At 39.1% G+C, this 25,674-nt stretch overlaps 2 protein-coding genes across 4 annotated transcripts in view; one reads left to right on the top strand and one right to left on the bottom strand.

The window, feature by feature from the left end:
* Positions 1-21,710, top strand: part of LOC110851687 — a 33,640-nt gene extending 11,930 nt beyond the window's left edge. For both annotated transcript variants that reach the window (XM_035853727.1, XM_022099558.2), the window contains 34 exons: positions 1,404-1,755; positions 2,224-2,476; positions 3,508-3,621; positions 7,795-7,959; positions 9,262-9,374; positions 10,079-10,380; positions 11,753-12,080; positions 12,937-13,060; positions 13,128-13,168; positions 14,573-14,726; positions 14,799-14,903; positions 14,994-15,069; positions 15,186-15,270; positions 15,369-15,433; positions 15,522-15,599; positions 15,711-15,866; positions 15,941-16,032; positions 16,117-16,194; positions 16,280-16,384; positions 16,588-16,797; positions 17,515-17,675; positions 17,759-17,793; positions 17,918-17,945; positions 18,156-18,232; positions 18,308-18,374; positions 18,496-18,649; positions 18,721-18,792; positions 18,928-18,968; positions 19,054-19,142; positions 19,233-19,272; positions 19,359-19,375; positions 19,564-19,625; positions 19,736-19,848; positions 19,936-21,710. In XM_035853727.1, coding sequence (XP_035709620.1) covers positions 1,653-1,755; positions 2,224-2,476; positions 3,508-3,621; positions 7,795-7,959; positions 9,262-9,374; positions 10,079-10,380; positions 11,753-12,080; positions 12,937-13,060; positions 13,128-13,168; positions 14,573-14,726; positions 14,799-14,903; positions 14,994-15,069; positions 15,186-15,270; positions 15,369-15,433; positions 15,522-15,599; positions 15,711-15,866; positions 15,941-16,032; positions 16,117-16,194; positions 16,280-16,384; positions 16,588-16,797; positions 17,515-17,675; positions 17,759-17,793; positions 17,918-17,945; positions 18,156-18,232; positions 18,308-18,374; positions 18,496-18,649; positions 18,721-18,792; positions 18,928-18,968; positions 19,054-19,142; positions 19,233-19,272; positions 19,359-19,375; positions 19,564-19,625; positions 19,736-19,848; positions 19,936-20,243 — 4,011 coding nt within the window. In that variant the 5' untranslated portion in view covers positions 1,404-1,652 and the 3' untranslated portion in view covers positions 20,244-21,710. The remainder of the gene's footprint in view (positions 1-1,403; positions 1,756-2,223; positions 2,477-3,507; positions 3,622-7,794; positions 7,960-9,261; positions 9,375-10,078; positions 10,381-11,752; positions 12,081-12,936; positions 13,061-13,127; positions 13,169-14,572; positions 14,727-14,798; positions 14,904-14,993; positions 15,070-15,185; positions 15,271-15,368; positions 15,434-15,521; positions 15,600-15,710; positions 15,867-15,940; positions 16,033-16,116; positions 16,195-16,279; positions 16,385-16,587; positions 16,798-17,514; positions 17,676-17,758; positions 17,794-17,917; positions 17,946-18,155; positions 18,233-18,307; positions 18,375-18,495; positions 18,650-18,720; positions 18,793-18,927; positions 18,969-19,053; positions 19,143-19,232; positions 19,273-19,358; positions 19,376-19,563; positions 19,626-19,735; positions 19,849-19,935) is intronic.
* Positions 21,425-25,582, bottom strand: LOC110852096 (glucose dehydrogenase [FAD, quinone]). 2 transcript variants are annotated; one of them, XM_035853731.1, is made up of 14 exons: positions 24,787-25,582; positions 24,672-24,689; positions 24,402-24,583; positions 24,128-24,314; positions 23,880-24,017; positions 23,687-23,808; positions 23,395-23,565; positions 23,290-23,331; positions 23,037-23,148; positions 22,557-22,892; positions 22,290-22,467; positions 22,133-22,180; positions 21,937-22,036; positions 21,425-21,877 (listed from the first exon to the last, which is right to left on the bottom strand). In XM_035853731.1, exons 1-14 carry the CDS (start codon positions 25,019-25,021, stop codon positions 21,734-21,736), a joined length of 2,013 nt encoding a protein of 670 aa, XP_035709624.1. In that variant the 5' UTR covers positions 25,022-25,582; the 3' UTR covers positions 21,425-21,733. The 2 variants fall into 2 exon arrangements, with proteins under 2 accessions (XP_035709624.1, XP_035709623.1); XM_035853730.1 differs by having other exon boundaries at positions 22,557-23,148.
* Between the last annotated feature and the right edge of the window lie 92 nt (positions 25,583-25,674).

Genomic DNA, 25,674 nt, shown 5'->3' with positions numbered 1-25,674 from the left:
ATATTAGATCGACACCGGCATCATCATCATTCGTCACAAATGATGATCTACTTGTGAAAACAATCTTTTGAGAGACTTTATTATCTGGAGAGGTTGAGTTCAGTAGAAAATTGAGCAGAATATCAAGGTTGGACCACTTCATTTCCGTGTAAATACATAGTTTCCTCCTCCAACTACTCATTAGGATTTGGTGATCAGTAATGCTTGTAGCGTAATGAGCTCCAAGTTTCTCATCTCTCTCTATTTCCACCTAAATTGACAAAGTTCAGAAAATGGAACGAGATTTGCATACAAAATTATTAGTTTTCTCATACAATGTTCTCTCACTGACTTCTACATACATCAGCGGTCTAATAATTAAACTGGGAAATAACGCGTGGGAGGATTTGGCTACAGAGTCAGTTTGAGCTTTTTATGTGGAAGGTGACGAGAAAAAAACGAGTTTGATCGTTTTATATAATTCGGTTGCATTTATAAAACGCTGCATAGGCAACTGTTGACTAAACAACATTATGGAAGTCTTCAATTAATAAGTGAATGTTGTCTATAGCACGTTATGTAAGGAGGTAAACCATAATAATGAAATGAGGAGCCATCGTAAAACCATGTCGAGTACACCATTCAAGTCCTGAGAAGTTGACCTACGGACATGGTTCGAATACATTTTGCGGTGATATGCATACTTAATTTATTTGTGGGATTGTACGCTACTGCGGTTCTAACTATGGCCACGTAATCTGGATTTTGGAGGATAAACGTTGGGCAATTAAAATTAATGGGTTCATTCATAAAGTTGACAGAAAGTTTTTGTCAGAAATGTGTGGCTTCGTTAAATTGGTCAAGACATATTCCATTCGATTTCTCCAACCCTCCTCATTGTCACATTTCCCAATACAGACACGAGTATGCACTATGCTCTTTATGTCTATAAGGGCACCAATATCGTTTCTTGGAGCCAGTAATGAAATTGTACACGCATATCTGAATCTGTCCTGCATATATCGTAGACACACGGATCTATCTCCAGCCAAGGAAGACAATTTACAGCTGTATGTTGATCAACTTGCTGCTTATTGCAAATTTTAAGTGCTTATCAGTATACTGAAGTAAGAATGCGTGTAGCTAATCCTAAGTATATACTGCATGTATAAGATCGAAGCATCGTAAACTTATGTTTAATCACCATCACTCAATGATATTAACGTCAGCTCAGATCACGACGTCGTATATTATTATGCATGCATAAGTATGGTACTCTACTCCGTAGAGTAATGTTAGATTAGCTCCAGTGGATGAGGAGGGCCAAGTCGAAAATGACTTATTTAAATGCAAATTTTAGAACATGACTCCTCAGTGATATTTATTTATCAAATCTGTAATCAAAATATATTCGCAAATTACAGTTTCATCTGAGTCCGAAGATTCTCAATGCTGTTGGAGTGAATATGATCCAGCAAACCTTACACTTTGGACACCTTTGAAGTGAAGCTGGAGACATGTGGTCCGTGATTATTGCAGCAGACTTGCTCCAACTGCCCGACTACAAACCTAGTACATCACCATCGTCACTCCCTTTGTAATTCTTGGTTCGAAATCTCACCCACCAAAGCAATTAGTTCCCCAGTCGAGGTAGAGCAAGAAGTGTGGACATCATGTTGTTCAGGAACCACAGTCTTTTGAATCTCCTCCACCTAATCACCATTCTGTCAGGAATGGTGGCCCATGTCACCCCCAAGTGTTTGGAGCATATCAAAGGTACGTTTGATTGCGAATATCACTCTAACTTACTAATCGTCAGAGTACTATATTCGTATGCACAGGGGGCACCCTGTGCATACGAACCTGTTATATATGCAAATTGTGCCATTTTCATTCCTATTTTCGCTCACACTGGAAGGCATGAACTATAAAAGAGTTCTATCTTTGAGCATATATCGAACTATTCACAGCGTACATACTTTCTTTCTTAAAAGGCAACATTTTATGAGCAAAGTTTTTTCTTGCCGTTCTTTCGCGTCGTAATAATCGCAATAGTGTTCAAAACCAGTTTTCCACTTGTGCCGTGAGATTTTTTTCAATTTAACGGAGTTCACTTCACTGTAATGTCTATAATAGGAGCATTATGCCTGGTCTTATAAGTATATGCTAAGATGTGTAAGGTGATATTACCACTACCAAATGTGTATATATATGCAATTAAATATTCTCCTCCAATTATTTCAGATGTCACTCCGAAGAGATTTTTCCAAATAGAAAATGATATTCTCAACATTACGCTCGAAACTTCTTCCGATATTGGTCACCAACTGGTGACACAAGCTTTTGCCATATTTTTACGAGAGGTGTTAAAGTATGATTCAGTCAATATTGTCACATACACGGATCACTTCAACATCAACTCCTCCTCCCAAATTTTGCAACGACTTTCTGGGATGGACCTCCTCGACAACGGAGCTGCCCTGCTCTCCAACAGTCGGTAAGACTGATTTTATGGCTTTTCTTAATCAACCATTTATTGTCTTGGCCCAACTTGCTTGAAAACTATTGCATACGTGTGTGACATGTCATTTGGTAGAAGGTTTTGGACGAGATAACGTGCTTCTCAGGTTTCAGGTGCTCTTAAATGAATGGGTTTTATGGCTAGCTGACAACTCCAGTAAAAGAAATCCAATTACGTTTGACTGCACATTATGTGCTTATCATCTGGCATTACTGCCCTAATTTGGAATTTTGCAACGCAGTCTGAAATAAATGCAATATTGCAGCGACAAATGTCACCAAGCCACGCTTTAAAATCGCTTGGATTTTTGTGCAAGAAATATCGTCTCGCCAACTTGGTTGAACGAGTCAGTAAATTTGATATGCAGATGTGATATCTGAGACTAGCGAATAAAAATAATGGGCAGACAGATGCATGCATCAATGCCTGACTTTTAAACCTCGGGCAATGCTGATTATTATCTCCTAGGACAAACTTTTGTTTTTGACGTATCGTATTACACATACTACGTTCAACGTTTACAGATAAATGAGCAACGCTGTAGGGTCTAACGCAGAGGCGTTAGATGAAAGCAAAACAAAGCAAAATCATTTAAAATAATGTCAACAGATCGATGATTTACTTGCCCACTTATTAAGTGACCTTCAATTGTATGCACGTAGTGATGCGCTAAAAATATTAGGGACTAACATGATTGATATATAAATTATTATGTCGAGAGAGACGTTGGTTGAGGAGTTGAAGCTAGGTTATCATTCACCACAAGACGCCACTTGGTTTGCTAAACTAGGATGCAATCAATTTGGTAGCATCGTTATCTACGCATTTATGGCGTATTCCACAATTTCGCCATAATTAGCTTCATAAAAAAGCAGATATACTTTCATAGCGATAGAAATCTCATTATGTTTGGTTACCGAATTTCTTTGGAAAGCGTTGTGGGCAGTAAAGATCCACGTCAAGATTTCTATTAATAGTGATGTAATTACCTATTTGTTCATCTGCAGAGCTCCAGAGTCGCAGATTAATCTGGGAGTTTGGTTCCCTTCAGAGTGGGAGTTGGAGCGATGGAATTCTCCAGGCCTCTTGGAAAACTGCGGCCAACTTGGATTCCAAGGAAGGTAAGTATCGCCAAAAACGTGTGTTCTAACGTCATTCGTGAATTGCATGAAACTAAAATAAGTAAATTAGAGAGTTCATTTATCCATTTTGCTCGCACAAGGAAAGTGTAAAATATTCTCACTCAAAGAGGAATGTTTTTCGATATAGGGCTGCATAATCTATTAATATTACCGTAAGTTACGGTATTTCAATCGTCGAATAAAATGTGGACTTGTGTTGCAATTTTCCCCCACTGCGTTCTTGCGAGAGTGGTTTGGTATGCTGATCATGCTTGTTGTCTAGAACTAAAATAAGTTTGAAATGGGGAAATTCAAAGCATTTATAAAATTCATAATGGTTCCATAAATAATGACCAATCGGAACAATGGACTCAAATTTATTGACATCAGAAAACTCAAGCACTTGCATTATATCAATGCTTAGATATGGAGCACATATATTTATTATCTGGGTTAAGGTCATGCAACACTATTATGAAGACAACAATGGGATCCACCACCCTCTAGCTATATATTTTATTGGGTGGATATTTTTTTTGTCAGAATTGTTCAAATTCAGCAAATAGCCGATTTCCCAAAGTGGTCCATAGCTTGATCAGTCATGAAGATTATTGCAGCAGATGATGTTGCAACATGTGCGGATGCTCCGGGGTTCAATTAAATGGCGAGCAAACAAACACCCATCGTTTTCACATGGAGCCATGGAGGTTCTGGGTTATGTGAACTTTGAACCTGTCGCTATCTTTCGTTATCAATTGAAGCGTTACCCCAGAAGGATGTGGATTTATTGCTATTACAAGGTTGAGGTGAACGTGAGTGGTGAATGGGAATGACGAAGGTGACGACGACGGCTGGCTGGGTGCTACTTTTAGAACGGGAAAATTGGTGGATGAACATAAGCAAATATTTGTTTTGTGTATTGGCAATTGTCCCTTTCACTTACTTTCACCCATTATGAGAAGGTTGTTCCCATGCAATTTATATCCCTCCGCCATGCAACCTCCTCGTGCAGTTAATGAGGCATGGCTAGACAGAATGGCTCCGTCTTATTAGCCAGGAACTCCGCTTACAAAGAACATGACACAATGTGTCTCAAAAAAATAATGAAAGAAGCAGACGGAATTGATTAGGAAGGTTGTGGAAATGCTTATTTTGGGCCAATACCAACGTGAAGACGGCGTGACGTGGATAGAAAGGAAACAAGTTTCTGTTCGGATGAAGAGTCTGACGGATTCTGTCTTCCTTATGCTCAGGTATTTCGAAATTGGAACTTTTAATGAGGGTGCATTCTGTCAGTTTATACATTTTAAACTGAATTAAGTTGCATGCCCGTTGAGCGATGGACAGACATAAATGGTACGGATTTTTGGTGAAGCTTTCCTCCTACGAGGATTTTATGTGTGAACATGATTTTCGCAAGTTTCAACACGTTGTGACGGGTTATTGATAGATTTCAGAGGAAACTTCATTCGAAATCCTTTATAATCCTCAATTAATCCCGGATAGTCCTATCGTGCACACATCAACTCGATGAGTTTTGATCATCCTTCAAAGTATGGACAGCATGACGCATGGGGTTCCCAACAGAATTTTCCGAAATTACATATTCCCATAAAAAACGACTCCCAAGTTCGGAATTTCTCAACATAATCAAATAAACAATATTTCATGTTGAGTTTGATTCATGACAAACCACAAAATTTTGATATTCGCACCTTGAATTTGAAATCCGAATAAAAGTGACAAACCAATATGTGTGTCTGGGTTATGGAAATTGAATGAAAATTCTGCGATTTATTTCTGATGGGATGCAGAGTTGTTCAAGCTTTTGCGTTCTGCCTCGCCGAGGACCAAATTGTTTTTTCCTTGTTGTCGTTGCATTCAGTTATTCCCACCACACACGCCGTCGGATGGAATAATACCCAAGGGAGAAAGTCATCCTGTGTATGGAATGATGTGCTTCACGAAAAGTCTTTCCGCACAGGCAAAGCTCACACACAGGAAGCAAATGAATGATTTCAAGCCTTCGCATTTCTGGAATTTCATTACGTCCTGTTTTGGCCCATTTGGTGGGTGGCTGGATGGATGAAACCGGAGAAAGTTTCAGGTTTTTACCAACTGAATGCATTTAAATTCATGGGTAGCATCAGCCTGAGGCAAATGACTCCTGTTGTTGTTTTCTCCTTTCTCCTGTGTGAGTTGACGTCAAGAGCTCAATCTTGAAGGTTATACAATGCATGTGATGAAACAATCATCAGAATGCTGCCCCCTCATCCGTTCCACACTGCTTCCTTCCATCCACCATTTCGTGGATCTGGCAGAAATTCTATTCACCAAAATGACACATCATTTCTTCACCCAATAGCATTCGCAAAATATTACACGCCCAAGGGATTTTTGAAGTAATACAGAATGAGGTGAAAGTCGGCCTCAACCTGTGTCACATAAATACATTTCTGAAAGTTTCTGAAAGCCGCATAGGTTCCAAAGTATGCATAAAGTTTCGCATACTCAGGTTGACATTCGGAAAAAAGAAATTGCAATTGCAATATATTGCAGTTTTTACTCAAGTTTATCATCTAACGCTTGTCCGCAACCAGAATTATTTGCAGGAAGGACAACTTTTTGGAGCCTGTATAAGTTTGTTCTGATCTTATTAGACTTTATCAACACGCTGACAATGTATTTAATCAATGGTGGTTAAATTAGAGGTTGTACAGAAAAGGAATGAAGAGTTCTGGTCCCGATGGGCTACCAGCAAAGTGCACTACTTAAGATTGCCTTAATATGTGAGTGCAAAGTGAAAGTTGAGGGGGCTCGGCCACCGTGTGGTGCATATGCATTATCCTCGTTCTATAAGGCCAGGAATTTGAACACGTCGTTCGTTGGTATTAACACGCATTGGCTTAAAAATGAAAAAGGTGGGTGGTAACGAGTCTTCTCGTAAGTTAGCCGTAAGTGAAACCCTGTGCTTTCTCTTTCTCGGTGTCACGCTAATAGAGAAAAATATTCCATTTGCAAGATTTTGTTTTTTACGTGATTCAGTGCACAAGCATGATGTGTGACATCCACTTTTCTTGTATCGGTTCTGGCCATGAATTTTCATTGGTGTGGGTGTGCTCCGGGTGTGGTCATAAAGAACGCGTTCTTGTTGCTGTATTAAGTGGGCAAGGTTTTCATTAGGGCGAAGAGTAGGCCGATTCCCTGCGGACTCTCCATCTACTCCGCCACAAAGTGGACTTTGGTGGATACTTTCTTAACTTGATTTGTCACTGTCCTCCTTTCTTCCTCCTACCAACCTACCAATCCTTCTCTGCTGAACCTCGAGAAAAAGGCTTGGATAAAATACTCAACAAAAACGTTGATTCGCTTAGGACTCAAAGACAAGACACCAGAACGGTCCGGTTTTTCTTTTGGTTCTTTTCACATAAACTAAAGCTGTGGTCTAATAACTACTCTCCGTACGTATGTAACAGCACATGTTGGGAGGAGGACACAGACATCGAATCCTTTAGACCACTGTCTTGTCCCATTTATAGATATGTATGCATTCTGAAACTTGTAGTGGAACTGCCCTTCGTCATCTTTCACGAACAAATATTGTGGCCACATGAGCACTATGTAATAGTTACATACGCCTTCATTCTTTCCGTTCCGGTAGTCAGGTCATTTGCCTGTCCGAAAGTGTAACCTTCAAACTTTCTCGAATTCATTGATATCGGACAGACTTGTTTAAGTCTGACGTGCGAAGAAAGTCCAGCAGCGAAAGTCCGGCGAATAGCCTGTAGATTCTTGGAAAAAACTACATCTTGGGAGATGGAACCGGACAAATCGAGAACTTGGGTTAATATTTACCTTCGTTAGACTAAAGTATGCTTGTCTTTGTGACATCTTCTGTCTTGCCCTTGTCTGGAATTCGGAGCCATGATTCTTTACAATGTGAATATAAGAGACAGCACAACCTTGAAATTTCCCTGACAAAAAGTCATTGGATAAAAATAAAGTCTTATCTTTATTACTTTCAAACGACCACTCCCGTTTCATAAAATTCTTAATGACACAATTTATCTAATAATATTTCACCGGTTATGCATGCTGAACAACCCGGTTGCAAATATTTTTTAATTAATTTACGTAACCGAGTAAATGTTAATTGAATTGTGTCCCGAATAGGTTTGGGTGGTATATTCCGCGGATGAGTGTGGTGGACGAGAATCCCATGTTGGATTATTGGAGGACATTTAAAAGCAATGACAACCTGATTGACCTGTTTTCCCTGGACGACGAGGACTACACGACGGCCACCACACACCACGCCTGGAACGCACAAACCGAACGGTGAGACTATTTATGGATTAATCCTTGGAGGGCTACCCAATTTATGATAATGAAATACAATGAAAATGAATGAGACCGTGTATCGCAGGATGAAGAGTATCAATCAGTATTCATTAGACCGAGGACGAGTCCTAGATATTTCGTCAATCATTATTATACAGTCTTTTCCCATGAGATGCTCAATAATGACGCAATGGGATCCGAATTATGCTCCCTATTCTTAATTTTTCTTTGTGCCGACCTTCAAACTTTTCTAATATATCATCATTTATTAGACCAAAATTAGAATTATCTGGCAAGATCATGATTAGCACAACTCTTGTTATCAACTTTTTATCTTATGCTCACTATTATCATCAGATCTCTTTCTAGTAATATTTTTAGATGGAATACAAAAACATATGCCAACAGCAGTTGAGCAATGTCTTGTCTAATTCGTAGATTTAGGGGAGCATGAAATTAGCCGTTTGCTTTCACCATCTCAACTCGATACAATTCAATGAATATTGCAGAGAGCACTTGAACAAATTTGTTTGCGTTGTTTGTTTAGGATGAGAAATCCATCGCATAGCTTGAGATCAAATCTTGCGCAAGCTTCTGGAAACTCAAGTCTAATTTGCGTCAATTTTCCAAACGTAACCATCCGTGAAGTTACCCAACATACATGACTGGAGAATTAATGCAGATAGACGCAGCCAGCTTTAAGTAGATTCTGAAATTAGATTGAGACTCATGTTTAAAACTTGGAGCAATTGCATATAATTTAAGTTGACAAGGGAGGAAGTTTCATACCCGACGTCACAAAGGAGCATCATTATTTTATCAACAATAATAAATCGGTTGATTTGAGATGACAGGAAATAAATCTGCAAGAGCACTAACCACTTATCCAAAAGTGTCTGCCGGTTCGTGCTGACAAGGACAACACGATTACTTTATAGTCGGACTATTAACTTCAGTGCGCCTTCTTATCAGGGGGCAGCCTTGAAATTAGGACCATGCATCAGGTCATATCGCGTCACTCCTGATGGGACATAAAATTATAATACATGGGAGGAAACTGCACTTAGCTGTACCTGTGATCTTGAGCATTTACGAGAAAAAATAAAATAAATGATGTGCTCTACTTGAAGTCGCAGGCTTAACGAGACGATGACGACGAGTTTCATAACAAGCGTTGTCGCATCATTACACGAATACTGTGTGGGCCAGCGTATTGTTGGCCGTTGTTTGTGTATGGTTTCGCCAACTTATAATGGCTTGCTTAACTTAACTTTTCTTTCTTCACTTTCTCCGACACAGGTTTTTCTGCCAAGAATCGTTCTGCACTAATGGAATGTTCACTCCACCAAACCTGTGCCAAGAAGGGCGCAGAGGAGGACGAAAATGTGCAATTTTGTTGGCCTCGTACCCAGGTAAGTAATTTGACCCGTCACTCACCTTATTTGTTTTGACAAGTCTCCGCCGCAAATTTACACACGCAGTCGGTCAGTGGATCTTATTATGATGACATGCGCTAAGAAAAGAACCCGCTCATTCATGAGTGTGACATATTATTTAGTTTATGACACTTTTTGTATAGGCTGCTAACTTTTGTGCAGTAGTTTTGTTGTCCTATTATTATACATACACATGTATATGCACAAGAACCCAAGTTTTCCCTGGGTGTGTGCATTCCATTGTTCCCAAATGCTAAAGTTTTATGAATGAGCTTCTTCATCACAACTTACCACTTGAGGTTTCTACTAGTATTTCACAGAGAAATGATGATTCGTATAAACAAGACAAATGTATAGGGCAACTTTTTCTTTTGAATTAACAACCAACAATAATATTCTGTGAGGAAAAGTTTTACACAAAGCATTTATAATCCAATTTACCATTTCGTGAATTAAGTAAGAAATCACAGAGCCTGTAAGTCAAGATTAGTTATGTTTCTTACCAAACATCTTATTTCTCATTCCCTGTGTGCATGGTCCACCCACATAAAGTGAAAGTCTCTGAAATTGGAGAGGACTGGTTTGCGGGCGTGTTAAATAAGTTTCAAAAGAGGACGACCAACTATTCTTTTTTGCGAATTCCTTTTGAGAGCACATTTTTATTGACGTTGTGTTTCCAGAGTCGTCAATGTTCCTCCCCGAGCAAATCACGCAGCTTGGCCTTCGTGTTCAAGTGTTGTGGCTCGGACCCAACTTGGACTTCTTTGTGAAGAGTTTGGTGGCAAAGTACGAGTTAAGATCTGGGAACCGGAGACGAGCGGTGATGTTTTTTAGCTGGAAGCCGATGGTACTCACGCTGGAATTCGACACCATTAGCGTAGCCTTTCCACCCTGTGACCATGACCAGTTTTGCTACGAGTCTCGGAGTCTGGAGAAAGTCGTGAGCTCCAAGTTGAAAGAGGGTGCCAAAACTGCATACGAAGTAAGTAAACATTGGATAACATCCGACAGCGACGTTTACAGAGCAGAAACCTCATTTAAAACTCGGCTGGGTTTCCTTGCTTGAGTAACCTCACCGTCGGATTTTATGTACATGTGATGATGATGATAAGCCCGGCGAAGCGAATGCATCTATGTCCAACTAGAAAAAAAACTTGGTGTCATAAGAAATAGCCAAGGTTTTTGTCGTGCAAGTTTGTTTGCTCTGATTTTGCAAGGTATGAACATGCATGCAAGGCTGGTTGAATTGCATTATTCGCCATACATAATCTCCTGCATGCTTGGCATCTTAATCTTGCTCTTGTGCCATTGTAGACTTTTGCTCATCTGAATTATGGCAGTCTAGCATAATAATAAGTATCAAGTTGTGTGCCGAATCAGGAATTTAAATTTTTCGCCATTCAGAACTTTGGCCAGACAATGTTATGCATGCAGATTTCCGCCCGGGAGAGGATTAGAAACAAAACAAAGGCACTTGTACATACATAGTTTATCTTTCTTTATCGGTCCCATTGAGATTTAGAGTAAACTTTTGGGGGTGGTAATTGTACGGAAATTTGCATAAACACGGACGCGCATACTAAACTTGCCGGTGGAGAATATAATGAGGAATAATTTATTCTCTCCCTTTTGCATCCTCAAAGTAATTACGCCTCTTAATGCATTGTGGGAGGCATGAGCTGTATCAACACCTGAACAAAATGTGGCATATTTCCCTTGCCAGCATTCTCGAATATTTTGTAATAAAAATGTAGCACTTTTAATGATATTTGAAAAGTTTATGAAACTCTGTGGAATTTTATTGTTTGTTAAACCAAACGCTTATGCATACGTACACACATGAATACGTGAGTTCATATCTTTTTCATTGTTATGAGATTGTGCTACCGAAGCAGTCCAAATTCAAAATTCTCTTACGACACACGTCCGCTGAATACTAATTAAGTATTTTACATTACAAATAGTCTGTTTCTGTCACCACCATGGGTGAAATCAACACTTGTACTATGTAGCTGCATATGGTTGTTATTATACATGTGCATAGTAAATTGCAGTCATACGATATTCTGTGCTTCTGCACGTATGAACATATATATGTGGGTATGAATGCATTGAAAAAACAGTCTGAAATGCTTTTGATACACCGATGCAGATAGATAAGCAAATTGGAAAGTGGTGAAAGTAATTAAATGATAACAATCCAACGCAGACGAATGTATGCAGCTCAGTAGTTTGCGTAAAATCCGTCTTTTAATCCATTTATCTGTAATAATCCAAAAACAATCAGAGAATGAGGAAACTTCGTGTGTTTGTCGGGGAAAAGATAAAATGCAATATGTGCTCTATTTTTTCAGGCCGTTCACCGACTGTCCTTTTCTTATGAAGAGTACACCCAGCTTCTCAAGTTCTACATGGACAAGACAGCTCGGGACAATGAAAACTTCGTTATTGAAACGGGTGGAGGAAGCGTCATGGGAGAAGGGATTAGTCCAAATCCCACTGATGTTAGCTTGCGAAGAGACCCTCAACTCGCAGCGGAACAAGTGGCTTGTGCTTGGATGAAAATTAGCGAACATATTTGGGAAGCCTGGAAGCCAAAGGAAGGAAATGGCAAAATCCCTCTCTTCATCGGTGGCATCTTCCCCATTACGGGAACCTATACTGCGAGGGGGATTCTTATAGGTACGTAGAAAAATAAGGAAGGGCTTTAATCTGCCGATTGAAGAATTTCATTGTCACATTTTTTTTACTCCTCGGGGACTTGGGTATTTCTCAAAGTTGGAAAATTCAATTAAGTTCTAAGCCCAATTAAGTATTTGCTCCAGTGAGCAATTCCATATTTTTACAATTGACCAAGTGTCGTGAGGCTTGAGAGCCAAAGTTCCCAGCAATGGTTTCTTTTTGCAAAAAGTAAAAGGTAAAGTTTGTCGGTATGAGAAAATTGAGCAGCAGCAGCAGGTTCACAAACGATGGCCATTTTCCACCCAAACACACACGGTGAACAAATTGTGCCTATTTTCCTTGTATATTTTGCAAGAGGTTGTTTGAAATGGTATACGACAAGTAGCACATTTATCCAAAAATCAACCAACCGGGACATGACACAATTTAGAGAGACGTGGAGAATTTATTACGGGGCCAATTTTATTGTTGTTTGGAGCTGGAAAAAAACACTATGCTCAAAATTGGATTGCTCAGAGTAGTGCAATCTTCACATAAATTGAACGTCCTGCGTTTGTACGATGATGCTCAGAGATACTGTTGTGAGTGAAAGTTGAATTTCTTCTCATGCACAGTGAGACTATTTACCCTGGTATTGCTTCCTACTCCAGTCATTATTACTATTTTCCTCTTCTTATCCTCTTGAGCATGGGATTTGTAACGATCTAAAATTCTTGTTTTTAGTCTGCATAATAAGCCTCAGATCCAGGCTAGAATAAAATGTGTGCATAAAATGAACAGTGATATTTTCATGTCACGTTCCATCTGTTTCTTTTTCTTGATTGATATTAATTTGGTATTTTTGTATATATTTCAGCTGCCCAAATGGCTGCTCAAGCTATCAACAGAAACAACAGCGTCTTAAGTGACTATGATCTCAGAATGCATGTTTATGACGGCCAGTGTCGAACTGATAAAGTTATGAAGAGCTTCATTGACTAGTAAGTATTATGGCGGAGAAAGTTTTTTTCACGGACGTTGCAATCTTCAAACGTTGAATTTTTTTAGCATTCGACTCAGCAGTTTTCCGCATATGGCAGGGATTCTTGGTAAGTTGAATGTAGCATAGCAGATAAATAAGGGAGAAGGGACTTTTCGCGAAATGTGACCTGAGTAACGTGACTGAAATATGCACATATTTACGCACTATAGCCCATCCTAAACTTTTAATTAGCATCATTTGACATTAACCGTATTCATACATTACTCGCTTTAGTATTCTACTACTTACTTTAGCACATCTACGTAACTGGTCGACCTACATTCAACTTTAGAAATAATTATATAAGTTCGAGCAGCTATATTTAGTTCAATACGCGACATAACAAGAAAGGTGTGAGCGAGCACAGAAGATATTAATAATTATGTAACGTTTCCCATTATCGTCAGAACTTACAGCAGGGCAAAAAGTAGAAAGTCAAAACGTCGAAACTCTAGAAGTGCTGACGAAGGAATTCGTTAAGTTGGTACGTCTTGAGAAAAATGCCTAACTTAATATATCTTGCTCAATAAATAAGGCTGTGCAGATAGAGAGACGGGAGAAAGAGAAAGAGAGAGAATTGCACCAGGCCCGTCCTGGCAGGAGAACGTGGGTGACTTCAGCTTGGCAAATTTGGAGAAAGCAAAAGTACGATTCGCGATGTGGAGCACATTTCGAGCTTCATTCTACGCATTGAGACTCTCACGACCACAGTCTCCTCTGCACTAGGAATTATGTATATTCGAGGCTCTGCATGTGCCATAAGTTGAGAGAAAGTGGTGCATAATTCCCTTTAATGCCATATTTCAAATAGGTATGCGTGCCATGCTCTCCACGTTAAACAGTTGCCAAGTTGTCCTTCGTTTTTGAGAGATGTAAAGTAGTGTGTGGGCCCAGGAATGGTAACTCTTATCTTGCTGTACATGGATCTATGTACGAATGCCAAGATATACAAATTTTATTTAGTTCGGAGCTATTTTCTGATGGAATTTTGGTCACTAACGACCAGTTCCCACGCACTCCTTTATCATGGCATGGAATTCGTAAGTAGTAGTTTGTTATTCTGCTTGATGTGGCCGTTCGTGAATGGCCGACCGTAATTGGTAAAGTACTGAAATGATAGAAATTGTGCATCCTTAACACTGATTCCAGGAAGACTGATCTCTATGGGCTTTTGTCTCTAGCCCACACACTTGCTTGTGAGAGAATTAGCGAATCTCATTAAGGAGATTACGCACGCACTCCACTTCTACTTTTAGACATTCAATAGCGAACATATTTCCATTGAATTAGTTCAGTTCTTCACAAATTGTTGTCTTTGTTAGCTTCCCGAACCTCATCCTCAAGTATTCATGGGCTAAATAGATTATGATCACTTATTACATTGGCCTGTCACAACCAGACACAGTCATTTAACGACACTAGTTTTGTTTTAAAAAAGTTTATGTATGCCAATCGTATTGGTTTTCCGTAGGTCCTGCTTGCAGCGACACCGCTGAACCATTGGCAGGTGTTGCAACTCATTTTAAAACTGTGGTGATAAGTTACTCTGCTGAAGGGTCCAGCTTTTCGGATCGAGAAAAGTATCCATATTTTTTCAGAACGATTGGAGAGAACAAGCAGTATCAGTAAGTTCAACATTGTGTGATGTCGAAATTAGTGGGTTTGAGTTGCTGAAATTTTTACGTCACTCTTGACAGATTTGTGTACCTTTTGTTGTTTCAACACTTGGGCTGGACACGGGTCGCTTCGTTGACAGAAGAAGGTCAAAAGTATGCTGAATACGTGTCCCACCTTCAAGACTTGTAAGCGGTTACGTAAAATATTTACCATTTACACATTCACGATTACGTTTTTAAAATGCGTTACATCGACGATATTTTTAAACTTTTCAGACTTCAAGAACATAAAATTGCATTTGTGGCAAATAGAAAATTTCCAAAGGACCGACCCGCATTGAACATGTCACAGGTATTTTTTGGATTATTTTACTCGATTAAGAATACATAAGCCTGTCTACGTGCATAAATATCTGCAAACTTAAAAGATGTCGGGAATAACCAAACGTTATTTTGTACATTTTCTAGTATTTACAAGATCTGAAAAGCAAAAAAGCCAAAATTATTATTGGAGACTTTTATGATCACGCTGCCCGAGCTGTTATGTGCGAAGGTAAGTCAGCATTATTTTCAAGTACGTAGTAGGCACACGCACGAGTGTGTGTTTATATACAAAACACTATAGCTTACTCATGTTAACTTTATGCGAAGCTTATCATCAAAAAATGACGGCAAAAGAGGGATTTGTCTGGTTCCTTCCGGTCTGGTTTATGCGGGTGAGCATTTCTATTTTTCCTTCCTGTACATAAAAGTCGTGGACATGTTGTCTAATTTGTAAATTAATTTCAATGTTCGACCGGTCAGGATTGGTATGATACCGATAAACACAACTTTCAAACTGACAAGGAACCAATTCCCTGCACAACAGCAGAAATGATTCAGGTAAAAAATATCCGGATTTTGGTGCTTCTGATAAAATCACTTGACCTGAATACAAGCACAAACTATTTGACGAAAATCCGATTATTTTTTAAATCATGGTTCCAATTTCAGGCCATCAATGGGCATTTGTCTCTTCAGTACGCATATTACGCTCCAGAGAACCAAGTTATGCAGGAAAACATCACTGTTTCAGCTTGGAAGACGAAATATGAACACAATTGTGAACAGAAAAACGTAGACTTTTCGGATTACGCTGGGTTTGCATATGTAAGTTTGATTGACTGTATATATACTAAATAAAGTCAACTTTATTTAGTGTTGCGATTAATTAAAATTCCCAGGATGCGATGTGGACGTATGCTTTTGCATTGGAAAAATTGCTCAAGCAGAACCATTCTCACATAACGAACCTTCACTCTGAAAAGACAACCAAGTGCGAAAGTCATTTGTTATGCGAGTATTTATGTAAATAAATACCATGAATAGTTTTTTAATGCACCATAATTTTTTACCACAGCACATTTGTCAAAATTATAAATGAGACGGACTTTTATGGTGTTTCTGGTCACATACGATTCATAGGAGGACCATCCCGGTAAGTGCATTTTTTGTACTGCGTGCACAATAAACATTGTCACTTTGCTAATGGGATGGGATCATTTTGCCACATAAATTTGCAGGGTATCCACCATTAACATTGTTCAGTGGTTGGATCGAAAAACGAATCTTGTCGGTTATTTCAATCCAAATACGTCTTCAGCCTCAAATACCATCGTTGGTGGAGTGTAAGTTCTTAAAAAATCTTAGCTTATGCATGTTTTCTGCTGAACCTTCTATGCATAATTGCATATACATGAATACGCACAGTCATCTGGACATGCCTCATAAATTATGGAGGCTGCGAACATTTTGCAGCATTGCACAAAAAATTTGATGAATGGGTTTGGACGAGCGAAACAATTGTTATATAACAAAATGTCATTGGCAGGTTGGAACTCAATGCATCTGCAATAAAATGGTTCACCCCGGACGGGAACGTTCCCCCCGATGGTTCAGAACCCCCGCCTCAGTGCGTCCTCGAAACCTTGGCGAACGCTCTGGACGTAACTTGCGAAGTGGCCATCGTCATAGCCAACATTATTGGTTTCACGATTCTAGGATTTGTGTTGGTCGTATGCTTTGTCATCATAAAGAGGCGGTTAGTACATTGCCCGTTTTTGCTACAATTTTATTCCTCTACCAACACAGTACTACAATCATTTCAATTTGCTTATGTAAGTGAAATGTAGTTACATTGGCAAATTAGCTACCATGAAAAAAATTATAAGTACGATAAGCATATAATTTCTTCTGTAATGGTTTTTCTTGCGGAGATTTGTCATTTTACCCCATTTTAAGTGTGATGCTACAATTCGTTAGGGAGCGTCCATAAATCACGTGATCGATTAGAGGGGGGTGGGGGTCTGAAATTTGTCACCAATTATCACGGGGGGGGGGGGGGGTAGATGGTCAGATGTCACGTGACATGGGTAAAGTTTTTTTAACTTTTGTATATGCCAATAAATGTCATGAGAGTTACATATATATAAACTCTCTTGGCATACCAGGCGCACGTTATATAAATTTGATTTTCATTTTGCATATTTGGAAACTTGCTTCGACTTAAATGCTTATGTCCGACTGGCGTATTAAATAGTTATTTACAAATGTGTGTAGTGTAGCTCTAATTTGATTAATGATTTAAAAAAATATTGTTATTCCGGACAACATGATTTAATTTGAGCATCATCTTCTGTCACGTGACCGGTGGGGGGGGGTAGCGAAATTATCACCACCGGTCACCAAGGGGGGGAGGGGGTCAAAATTGTCCAAAAATCGATCACGTGATTTATGGACGCTCCCTACATGTTTTTAGGTATGACAAAAAGGTTCAGATGACTGAAGACTATTTCAAAGCTCTGGGCATCGACATTCTCTCGGCCACCAGCGTATTTGCCCTGGACAAGTGGGAAATTCCGCGAGATCGGGTTGTCATAAACAGAAAGCTGGGCGAAGGGTGTTTTGGAACCGTTTACGGTAAAATATAAATTTGGGTTGTCTCTGCCTCTGCTTTTCATGAGGCTGCGAGTTTCTAAAGTCTTTTTCCTCCCATGTCCCAGGTGGCGAATGTTTCTTTGATGACAATGGCGGATGGGTATGTTATTTTTGTTGACCTTGTGTCGCATAATGTCTGTTTGATCTATGAGTGCGCAACGAAATGTGTGACACTGGATAGTTTAAGAACTTGTAATCTAATAAAAATGAATGATGCCACGCAGGTTGCTGTTGCTGTGAAGACTCTGAAAGGTAAACTCCACTTTACGTCTCACTTTTCCACCACGTTACATAAGTACAAAGTAGACATATTTAGATATAAATATATAAATATGTACATAGAAGTCTCATATTATACAATCAAACAGCTAAAATATTGTTTCATAATTTTCACATTTCGCAACTAAAGACTAATGTTTACCTAGAAAGATTCCAGTCTTAACAAAAATTTAAATTTTCCAGTGGGGTCAACATGCGAGCAAAAATTAGACTTCCTTTCGGAGGCGGAAGTAATGAAGAGATTTGAGCACAAAAATATTGTGAGTGTAATTTGAATTGTAGGTTAGAAATTATTAAATACTTTCACCACAACACATTTTTGATTTACGCACAAGGTGAAACTTTTGGGCGTTTGTACTAAAAATGAACCCGTGTACACGGTGATGGAATTCATGCTGTACGGTAAGGACAAACATTATTATGCTCCCTACAACTTTGGATTCATGCACAAATGCCGCATACCAATGACGATATGACGTTATGAAAAAATGAGTTGACCTTTGCTTTCACTTTGTCCGAATAGGCGATTTGAAAACGTATCTCCTTGCCCGTCGGCATCTAGTCAATGAGAAGAATTGCGAAGAATCTGATGAGATTTCTAGTCGAAGGTTGACTTCAATGGCTCTCGACGTCGCGAGAGCCCTGAGCTACCTGGCTGAACTTAAATATGTTCACAGGTTCGATTCTGCTACATATTTTCCACTCTCTCATTACATATCTAAGCATATGTATAAACTATTGCATTCAGGGATGTTGCATGTCGCAACTGTCTTGTAAACGCCAGCCGTGTCGTGAAATTGGGTGACTTTGGAATGACAAGGTAAGCTTGTCGTAATTGTGATAGGGAACATATCGGTCTTGAGACCAGTATTTTGCCTCATTTAAAATTTCCCTGGCGTTATTGCTAAAAACTTGAGAGTATTTGTAACTGGGGTGAATTTTTTTACATTGACAGGGCGATGTATGAAAATGATTACTACCGATTTAACCGAAAAGGCAAGTCAGTCAGATTAGTCGTTTTTATAAAATATTTGGCTGCAAAATAAGGAAAAATACACAACTAATAGCATATTTATCTCAGGAATGTTGCCTGTAAGATGGATGAGTCCAGAATCCTTGGCTTTGGGTATTTTCACTCCTGCTTCAGATGTTTGGTCGTATGGAATTCTGGTACATACTTGATACATATTTACTTTATCTGATTGCTTAAAAAAGTTCGACGGATCCATGAAGTTTTGTTTCTATTCTTATAACTTGCAGATTTACGAGATACTCAGTTTTGGCAGTTTCCCTTTCCAAGGTATAGATAAAACTCAGGCTAAAACTAAAACTCACGAGTATCTGTAAATGTACCACCGAACTAAACTGATTTGCTTGAATTTTTAGGGAAATCCAACAACGAGGTGAGAATACCGACATGAGAGTAATTTTAATGATATTCGCCCATGTATATCATGTTTCAAAGGAGCATACTTGCATACTTGCACCCACGCGTGGTCCACTGCGAGACATGTTGTCCTGTGATATGCTGTCACATTATGTTTATCCAGTGCTGTGAAAAAAGTATTCATTTTGTGTACATTTGTCAAAGGTACTGGAATTTGTGAAATCGGGGAACACTGTTACCATTCCCACCGGAGTTGGTGCAAAGCTGTAAGTTGAAGAACATCAGTAAATAATTGTCTGCTTCCATCAGGAGAAAAGTTCCTAAGCAAACGTTGCTGACGATGATATCAAGCAACGTCTTCTTGTATATCTTTCAGGGAGCAGTTGTTAAAAAGTTGTTGGCAGTTGGATGCCCAAAAACGACCACACAGCGCAGAAATTGTTGAATTTCTGGCGAATAATCCTAGAATAGTGTCACCTTGTTTGGATAGTACGTGAACCATCCATCATCCATGTTGTCGGATCGTATTACATATTCCTTGCTAACAATATTATTTCTTTTCTGCACATTTTCTAGTTCCATTGGCTTCAGTTCAGTTGGAAGGAACGGGTCAACTTGAGATTTCGATGCCCCACAGACCCAAGCCTACCAGCAATGGTGGAGCGACGCGGAGCAGTAACGGTGGAAATAGAGTCGCCAAAACTGTCCGAACCGGAGGTGACAGAGATCCGACAGGAAATAATAGTCGCCACTTATTCGAAGAGAACATTCCATTGACAACGCCCAAAAATTCCAGTCACAACAGTAGTAATCACAACAGCAACAGTAGTGCTTACGTCTCTTTGCACCATGATCCAAAGGCACTAGATGGAGAACTGATTTGAAAACAAACTCGTCAATTTGAAACTGTTTCTACTATTAATACACGCATCGTGTATGGTTGGGTTGAGGGAGCTAGATAGTGGAGGTAGGCGTGTGAAACTTGCAAGAAAAGCATAAGTCAACGGAAATAGATGGAATTGCCGAACAGTGACATGGATCACCTAATGTGACATTATTGACATGGGTGAAGTAATCTCAGTGATATTATTATTATATACGTAATACGAACTCAACGAACTAAGTCCCAAAACCATTTTGTTACATACGTTTACGTATACACTACAATTACTTAAACATGAAACGCGAGATGCGTCTTCACAAATGGGTAGCGTGGTAATAATTGTTAAAAAACCATGTGCTTATGTTTGTATTTAAAATACACGTATTTACAATCACGTTATGAGACAATTGGAGAACAGGTCATATTCATTCGGAGGATTGGATAGAAGTGGGGTTAACCAAATTTCATACCCATTTTCTATGTGTATACATTTTCTGTAATTATTTCCTAAAAGTTGAGCAACAACTTGAGGTACCTTTGAGCAGTGATCTTGTTATTTAATGAGCTTTTTGTAACTTTGTAACTGTTGCAGTGAAGGACATACTTGTCCCACAGAAACTGAACATGTGTAATCTGCGTAGTCATGTCTTACGTAGTCTTAGGTATTCTTCTTATCCACATATTTGTGCAGAGTTTAGCCAGTGCGGAATGGTGATATTTTCACATTAAAAGAGGGGTTTAATAGTAGAGAAGTGTTTGATACATATGTACGTTTAGGTCAAGGGTGAACTGTACTCCTTACTCAATCTCAAACATATAGAACTTTGTGTATCCTTAGTCATTAGTCTGATAGATAAATGGATGTGAGCCAGAGATACGCATACCAAAGGTTAAAAGTTAAGCTGTTTATCGTCAGTAATCATCCTTGATTGAAGTATAAAGAGGCAAAATACGTATCCAGACCGTGATCATATTATATGTTTGAGTGAACCTATATTTAAGTGATACATTTTGAATCCAATCCATCCTTCAGTACGTACCTTTCACAAAGGTTTTAACGACTCGTTTTATTTCCAAACTAGGTGTTTCACTTTACAAGAAATAAGTATAAACAAATGTCTTACATAAACTATTCAGAATACGTACATATTTATATTTACAGATATATATTTCCAGTGTGTGTCAGTGTCTGTGTATTGTTTGCTTATATATTTATATTTGTTAACTTTTGGAGTCAAACTTATGTATGGCACATACTCAACAAACAACAATACGTACCTTAATTATCTCAAAGTTATATACTCCTCTTCTGGTACTACTACAAATATGTCATACTAGCAGGTGGCTACATTGTTGCCAAAAATGACATTATTTTGATAACATGATGATCTGAAAATAAGTTTTGAATTCTGCAACTCACTGTATTTAATTAATACTAAGAAATATATATTGGAGCAAATGTAAGCTACAACGTGTGGGAGGTTGTTGCAATTATTTCCTCGGGTCTACTGAGTAAACGGGTTTCTCAACGGTGGAGTCTGACACATCGTCATCCAGTGATGATGAGGGTTGGCTTTCACCACCACCACTGCTTTCTCCCCTGCTTTCCCAATAACTTAGAACCATTTCAGCACCCTGCGATTTAAAAAAAACAGGTAAAGCTTGGACACAACAAGCAGTACTATTTTCCTGACCTTTTCTCCAATCATCATTGTGGGTGCGTTGAGGTTTCCATTTGTTATGTGTGGGATCACTGAAGCATCTATGACTCGAAGGTTTGTGGTGTTGACGACTCTGTTTGTCAGTTTGTATATTAGATGTGCTAACGCATTAATTAGTGTTGTCTCTCAATGCTCCACACACAAAACTATGCCAAATATTTATAAGTACCTCAGTTGAGAGTTGACCACAGAAGAGCTTTTCCCTTCCATCCCCATGCTTCGTGTTTCAACATAATTTAGCCAAGTGGGAATTAACCATGCATATTAATCAAAGAAACCGAATGAAATACAGCATATCAATTATTGGGTCACTCCATATTACGTACCTGCAAGTGCCACAGGGATGATATACTGTCAACGTATAACTTCGGACGAAGCACTCCCAATACTCGTCACTCCGAAACTCAAATGCTTCACATAAAGGAAATTTGTTGGGAGCCAATTTAGCACCCAGTTTTTTGTAGGTGGTTGTGTTTTCATAAATGTTCAGGGCAGCCTTGACTCCTGGTAATGTAAAGTTTACGTTATATTCGTCGTAAATATTTAAGGTGATTGTTGCATTTAAGTTAGTTCAGAAATCTGACTTTGCATACCCTCGACCATGACTCTGACATCATCCGGGTGGCTCAAGTACTTGGGGTCGATGTGTGGGTAGACTAATGGATTGCTGCTCTGGAGCTTAATTTCACCAACACTTTTCGTTTTGCCCAAATTCACAGAAGCAAAGTAAGCATCTTTTCCAATGTGCGGGGCGTAATATTTTTCCATTGTGTTGGAAGAAAATCCAAACACTTGATCCATCTCTTTACCAAGGCTGGCATGAACTCCGACTCCAACGGGATTAATATAAATGTCGGGATAGTTGTTCTCCGAAATGGAACTGGAGAACAATCCCAGGCCCGACACGCCAGAAACCGAGACAATTGGACCTACATACGCACGTAGAAATTGAATATACAAATTAAATGGAGATACAAAATCTAAAATAAACAATTCGACTCCTTGTTCAGCATCCAGTGACTGGATAAGTTTGAGTAAGCATGAAAATAAATATGATATAGCCAAAAATGTACCTGACCCATTAAAAAGAAAGTCTGAAAACGTCTTGAGGTTTGTATCCCTGTCTAACACGAAGGATTCCTGTTTGTTGAGCAAAAATGGGCCAACGACGCTAAAAATGTGATCCTAAAAATGGAAAAAATGTGTGTCGTGCTTTAGTGGAAAAGTGGAATAAACAATTCTCAACTCAAGTTCTAAATAAATAAATCCACCGACTGGTGTTGAGAGCACGTTTTTATTGTTCCGTTCTTATTTTACGATACGAACCTGTAAATTCTTGCCAACTGGTAAATCGACAAGCGTCTCAATCTAAAATAATGTGAATTTTTATTACATTCGCAACTTGTGAATCTTGGAATTTAAATTCCTAACCCCAATTTCAGTAAGATGATCCCGTGGTCCAATCCCTGACAACATGAGAAGTTTGGGCGAGTTTATGGAACCAGCACTCAAAATAACTTCCTTTGACACTTTTGCTTCCCTTGTAACACCGTGTCTCATGTAAGTAACGCCAGTGGCTGTGTTCGTGTGGTCCAAGTGAATCTGCATAACAGTAATATGCACGTCATCCTCTCAAAAATCCTGAGGTTCATGTTTGTACTCGTAACCCAGCCCTTAAAATGAAATTTGATAACCTATCAGAGTAGTAAATATGGGTCAGTACCTTTGTAACCTCAGCGTATCTGTAGATCTTTAGATTTCTTCTATCCAGAATGGGTTTGATGTAGCCGGAATATGTGCTAAATCTCCGACCGTTTTTCATCGTAACATCCATTCCCCCAAACCCTGAACGGTGTATAAACGACATGGTAAGAAATCCTAGTTAAAAGTGATGCAAAAATATCGTAAAATATTACCCACGCGTTGATACCCATTCGCATCAATTTGGTCGTAGCCCAACTCTTTGCCAGCCTCCAACCAATGCTCAAGGCCGGGAGCAAAGCGGAGTTTCTCAATATGCATAGGACCTCCTTTTCCGTGATATTTCGCAGATTCTATCAGCACATCCAACATGGTCTCACTTTAGCAGTCACCCCATTCAAGTCGAATGTCGAAGGTGGTATGGACGTTAGCAAATGTATGCATGTAGTTTAGTTGAGTATACCTGGAGTCTCGTATCCGTGATAATCCTCCAGCTTTTTAAAGAAGGGAATCACGTTTTCATAGCTCCAACTGTCATCTCCCGTCATTTCCGCCCACTGGTTAAAGTCCTCAGGGTTTCCTCGCAAGTAAAGCATAATATTCTGAACCGAACTTCCTCCCAAAGCCTTCCCCCTCGGCCAGTTGCATACCTGCGAGTAATGCAAAATTCAGTATGTTTCCAGCATGTTTGATATGTTGACATGTGACAGGATTATCTAAGCTTTGCACTCATGTACCTTGTTCCTTAAGGCGAAGCAGGCATGTTTCTGAGGCACTGTTTTATACCCCCAGTCAATGATGGGAAGGTTAAGGGTCACAAGGGAGGTCGTGGGGAAGTAGGAGAAGGGGTGCGGATCCCCCCCAGCTTCGAGGAGCAGGACCGAATATTTGGCAGACAAACGATTAGCAACGATTGCACCTAAGTACCAAAAAGAACAATATTTCCTTCATTGTGGGTAGCTTGTGGGTACTTTTGAGTACGTCGAGATAAGCATAAGTACACTTACCTGCAGAGCCTCCCCCAACTGCGATGCATAGCATTACATAAAATCAGATTTATTGAGATTGATTAGAATAGCACAGAGTGGAGCCCTTACCAAATTATGAATCTGCCTGACTTACCAACAATAAAATCAAAGAGGTCGACCCCATTATCATTCCGAAAGTAGTCAGAACTTGTACTTTTTATGAAATCCACATAGTAAGAACTGGCAGCAAGAAATAATACCAACAATGGGATGACTGTAGAGGTAAACCACGCTGTCAGAATAGGAAAAGGGAGCCGGTGAGTAAATATTCTTTGCAATAGTAAACCAAACAAGCTTCTTGACTGAAGTGTCCGAATTTGTGGGGGCATATTGCACTGGCAACAAGTTGTTCCCTGTTTTGATTGTACAATAAAGAAAAATTTCAGTTTACAGATACATTATTATTTGATGGCGGTATACGTAAGCAAGTAAGTAGGTGCACATATCTGCATTTACTGATGCAGACATGTCTCAAATTGTTACTAACAATTAAGTTAACTATGAAACTATGAATAATACTTACTAATAATCACATACATATGTACATGCATACTATTTACGATTAGACAATCATTCATGAAATTGATGAGAGATCATTGGCAGTGATACATGACTCGTAGTGGAAAAAGTTCACCTATTGGCCTTAACTTTGTTGGCTACTATCAACTATTACATAATATAGAATTATTTGTAGTAAATGCACACATTTAATTGCAATCAGAACTGTTTGTCTATTTCTCGTCCCCAAATTACTGGTTGTGCACTTTTACCTATCAAAAGCATAGTTTGGCCTTATAATCAAATCATCAATTGCTCAGTACAAACTATATGGCGTAATTTCTGCTTCAACTGGTTTGACGAACTGACCATGTTTCACACGATCTCTATCCATTCTTTAACAGGACACAATTGCAGTGAGGAGGATTGAAGTGAATACACCTCTTCACTACAATCGTTTAACTTGAGCAATAATAAAACAATA

This window comes from Folsomia candida, unplaced genomic scaffold (genome assembly GCF_002217175.1).
Source record: "Folsomia candida strain VU population unplaced genomic scaffold, ASM221717v1 Fcan01_Sc007, whole genome shotgun sequence".
NCBI lineage: Eukaryota > Metazoa > Arthropoda > Collembola > Entomobryomorpha > Isotomidae > Folsomia > Folsomia candida.
The sequence above is the reverse complement of the archived record's forward strand: the minus strand, read 5'-3'. Positions and strand labels throughout refer to the sequence as shown.

Coding starts and splice junctions, on each gene's coding strand:
- LOC110852096 (XM_035853730.1), bottom strand. CDS start 25,021: ATGCCCCCACAAATTCGGACACTTCAGTCAAGAAGCTTGTTTGGTTTA. Junction 24,018..24,127: donor TCACGGATACGAGACTCCAG/GTATACTCAACT, acceptor ATGTGCTGATAG/AATCTGCGAAATATCACGGA. Junction 21,878..21,936: donor CAATGATGATTGGAGAAAAG/GTCAGGAAAATA, acceptor TTTAAATCGCAG/GGTGCTGAAATGGTTCTAAG.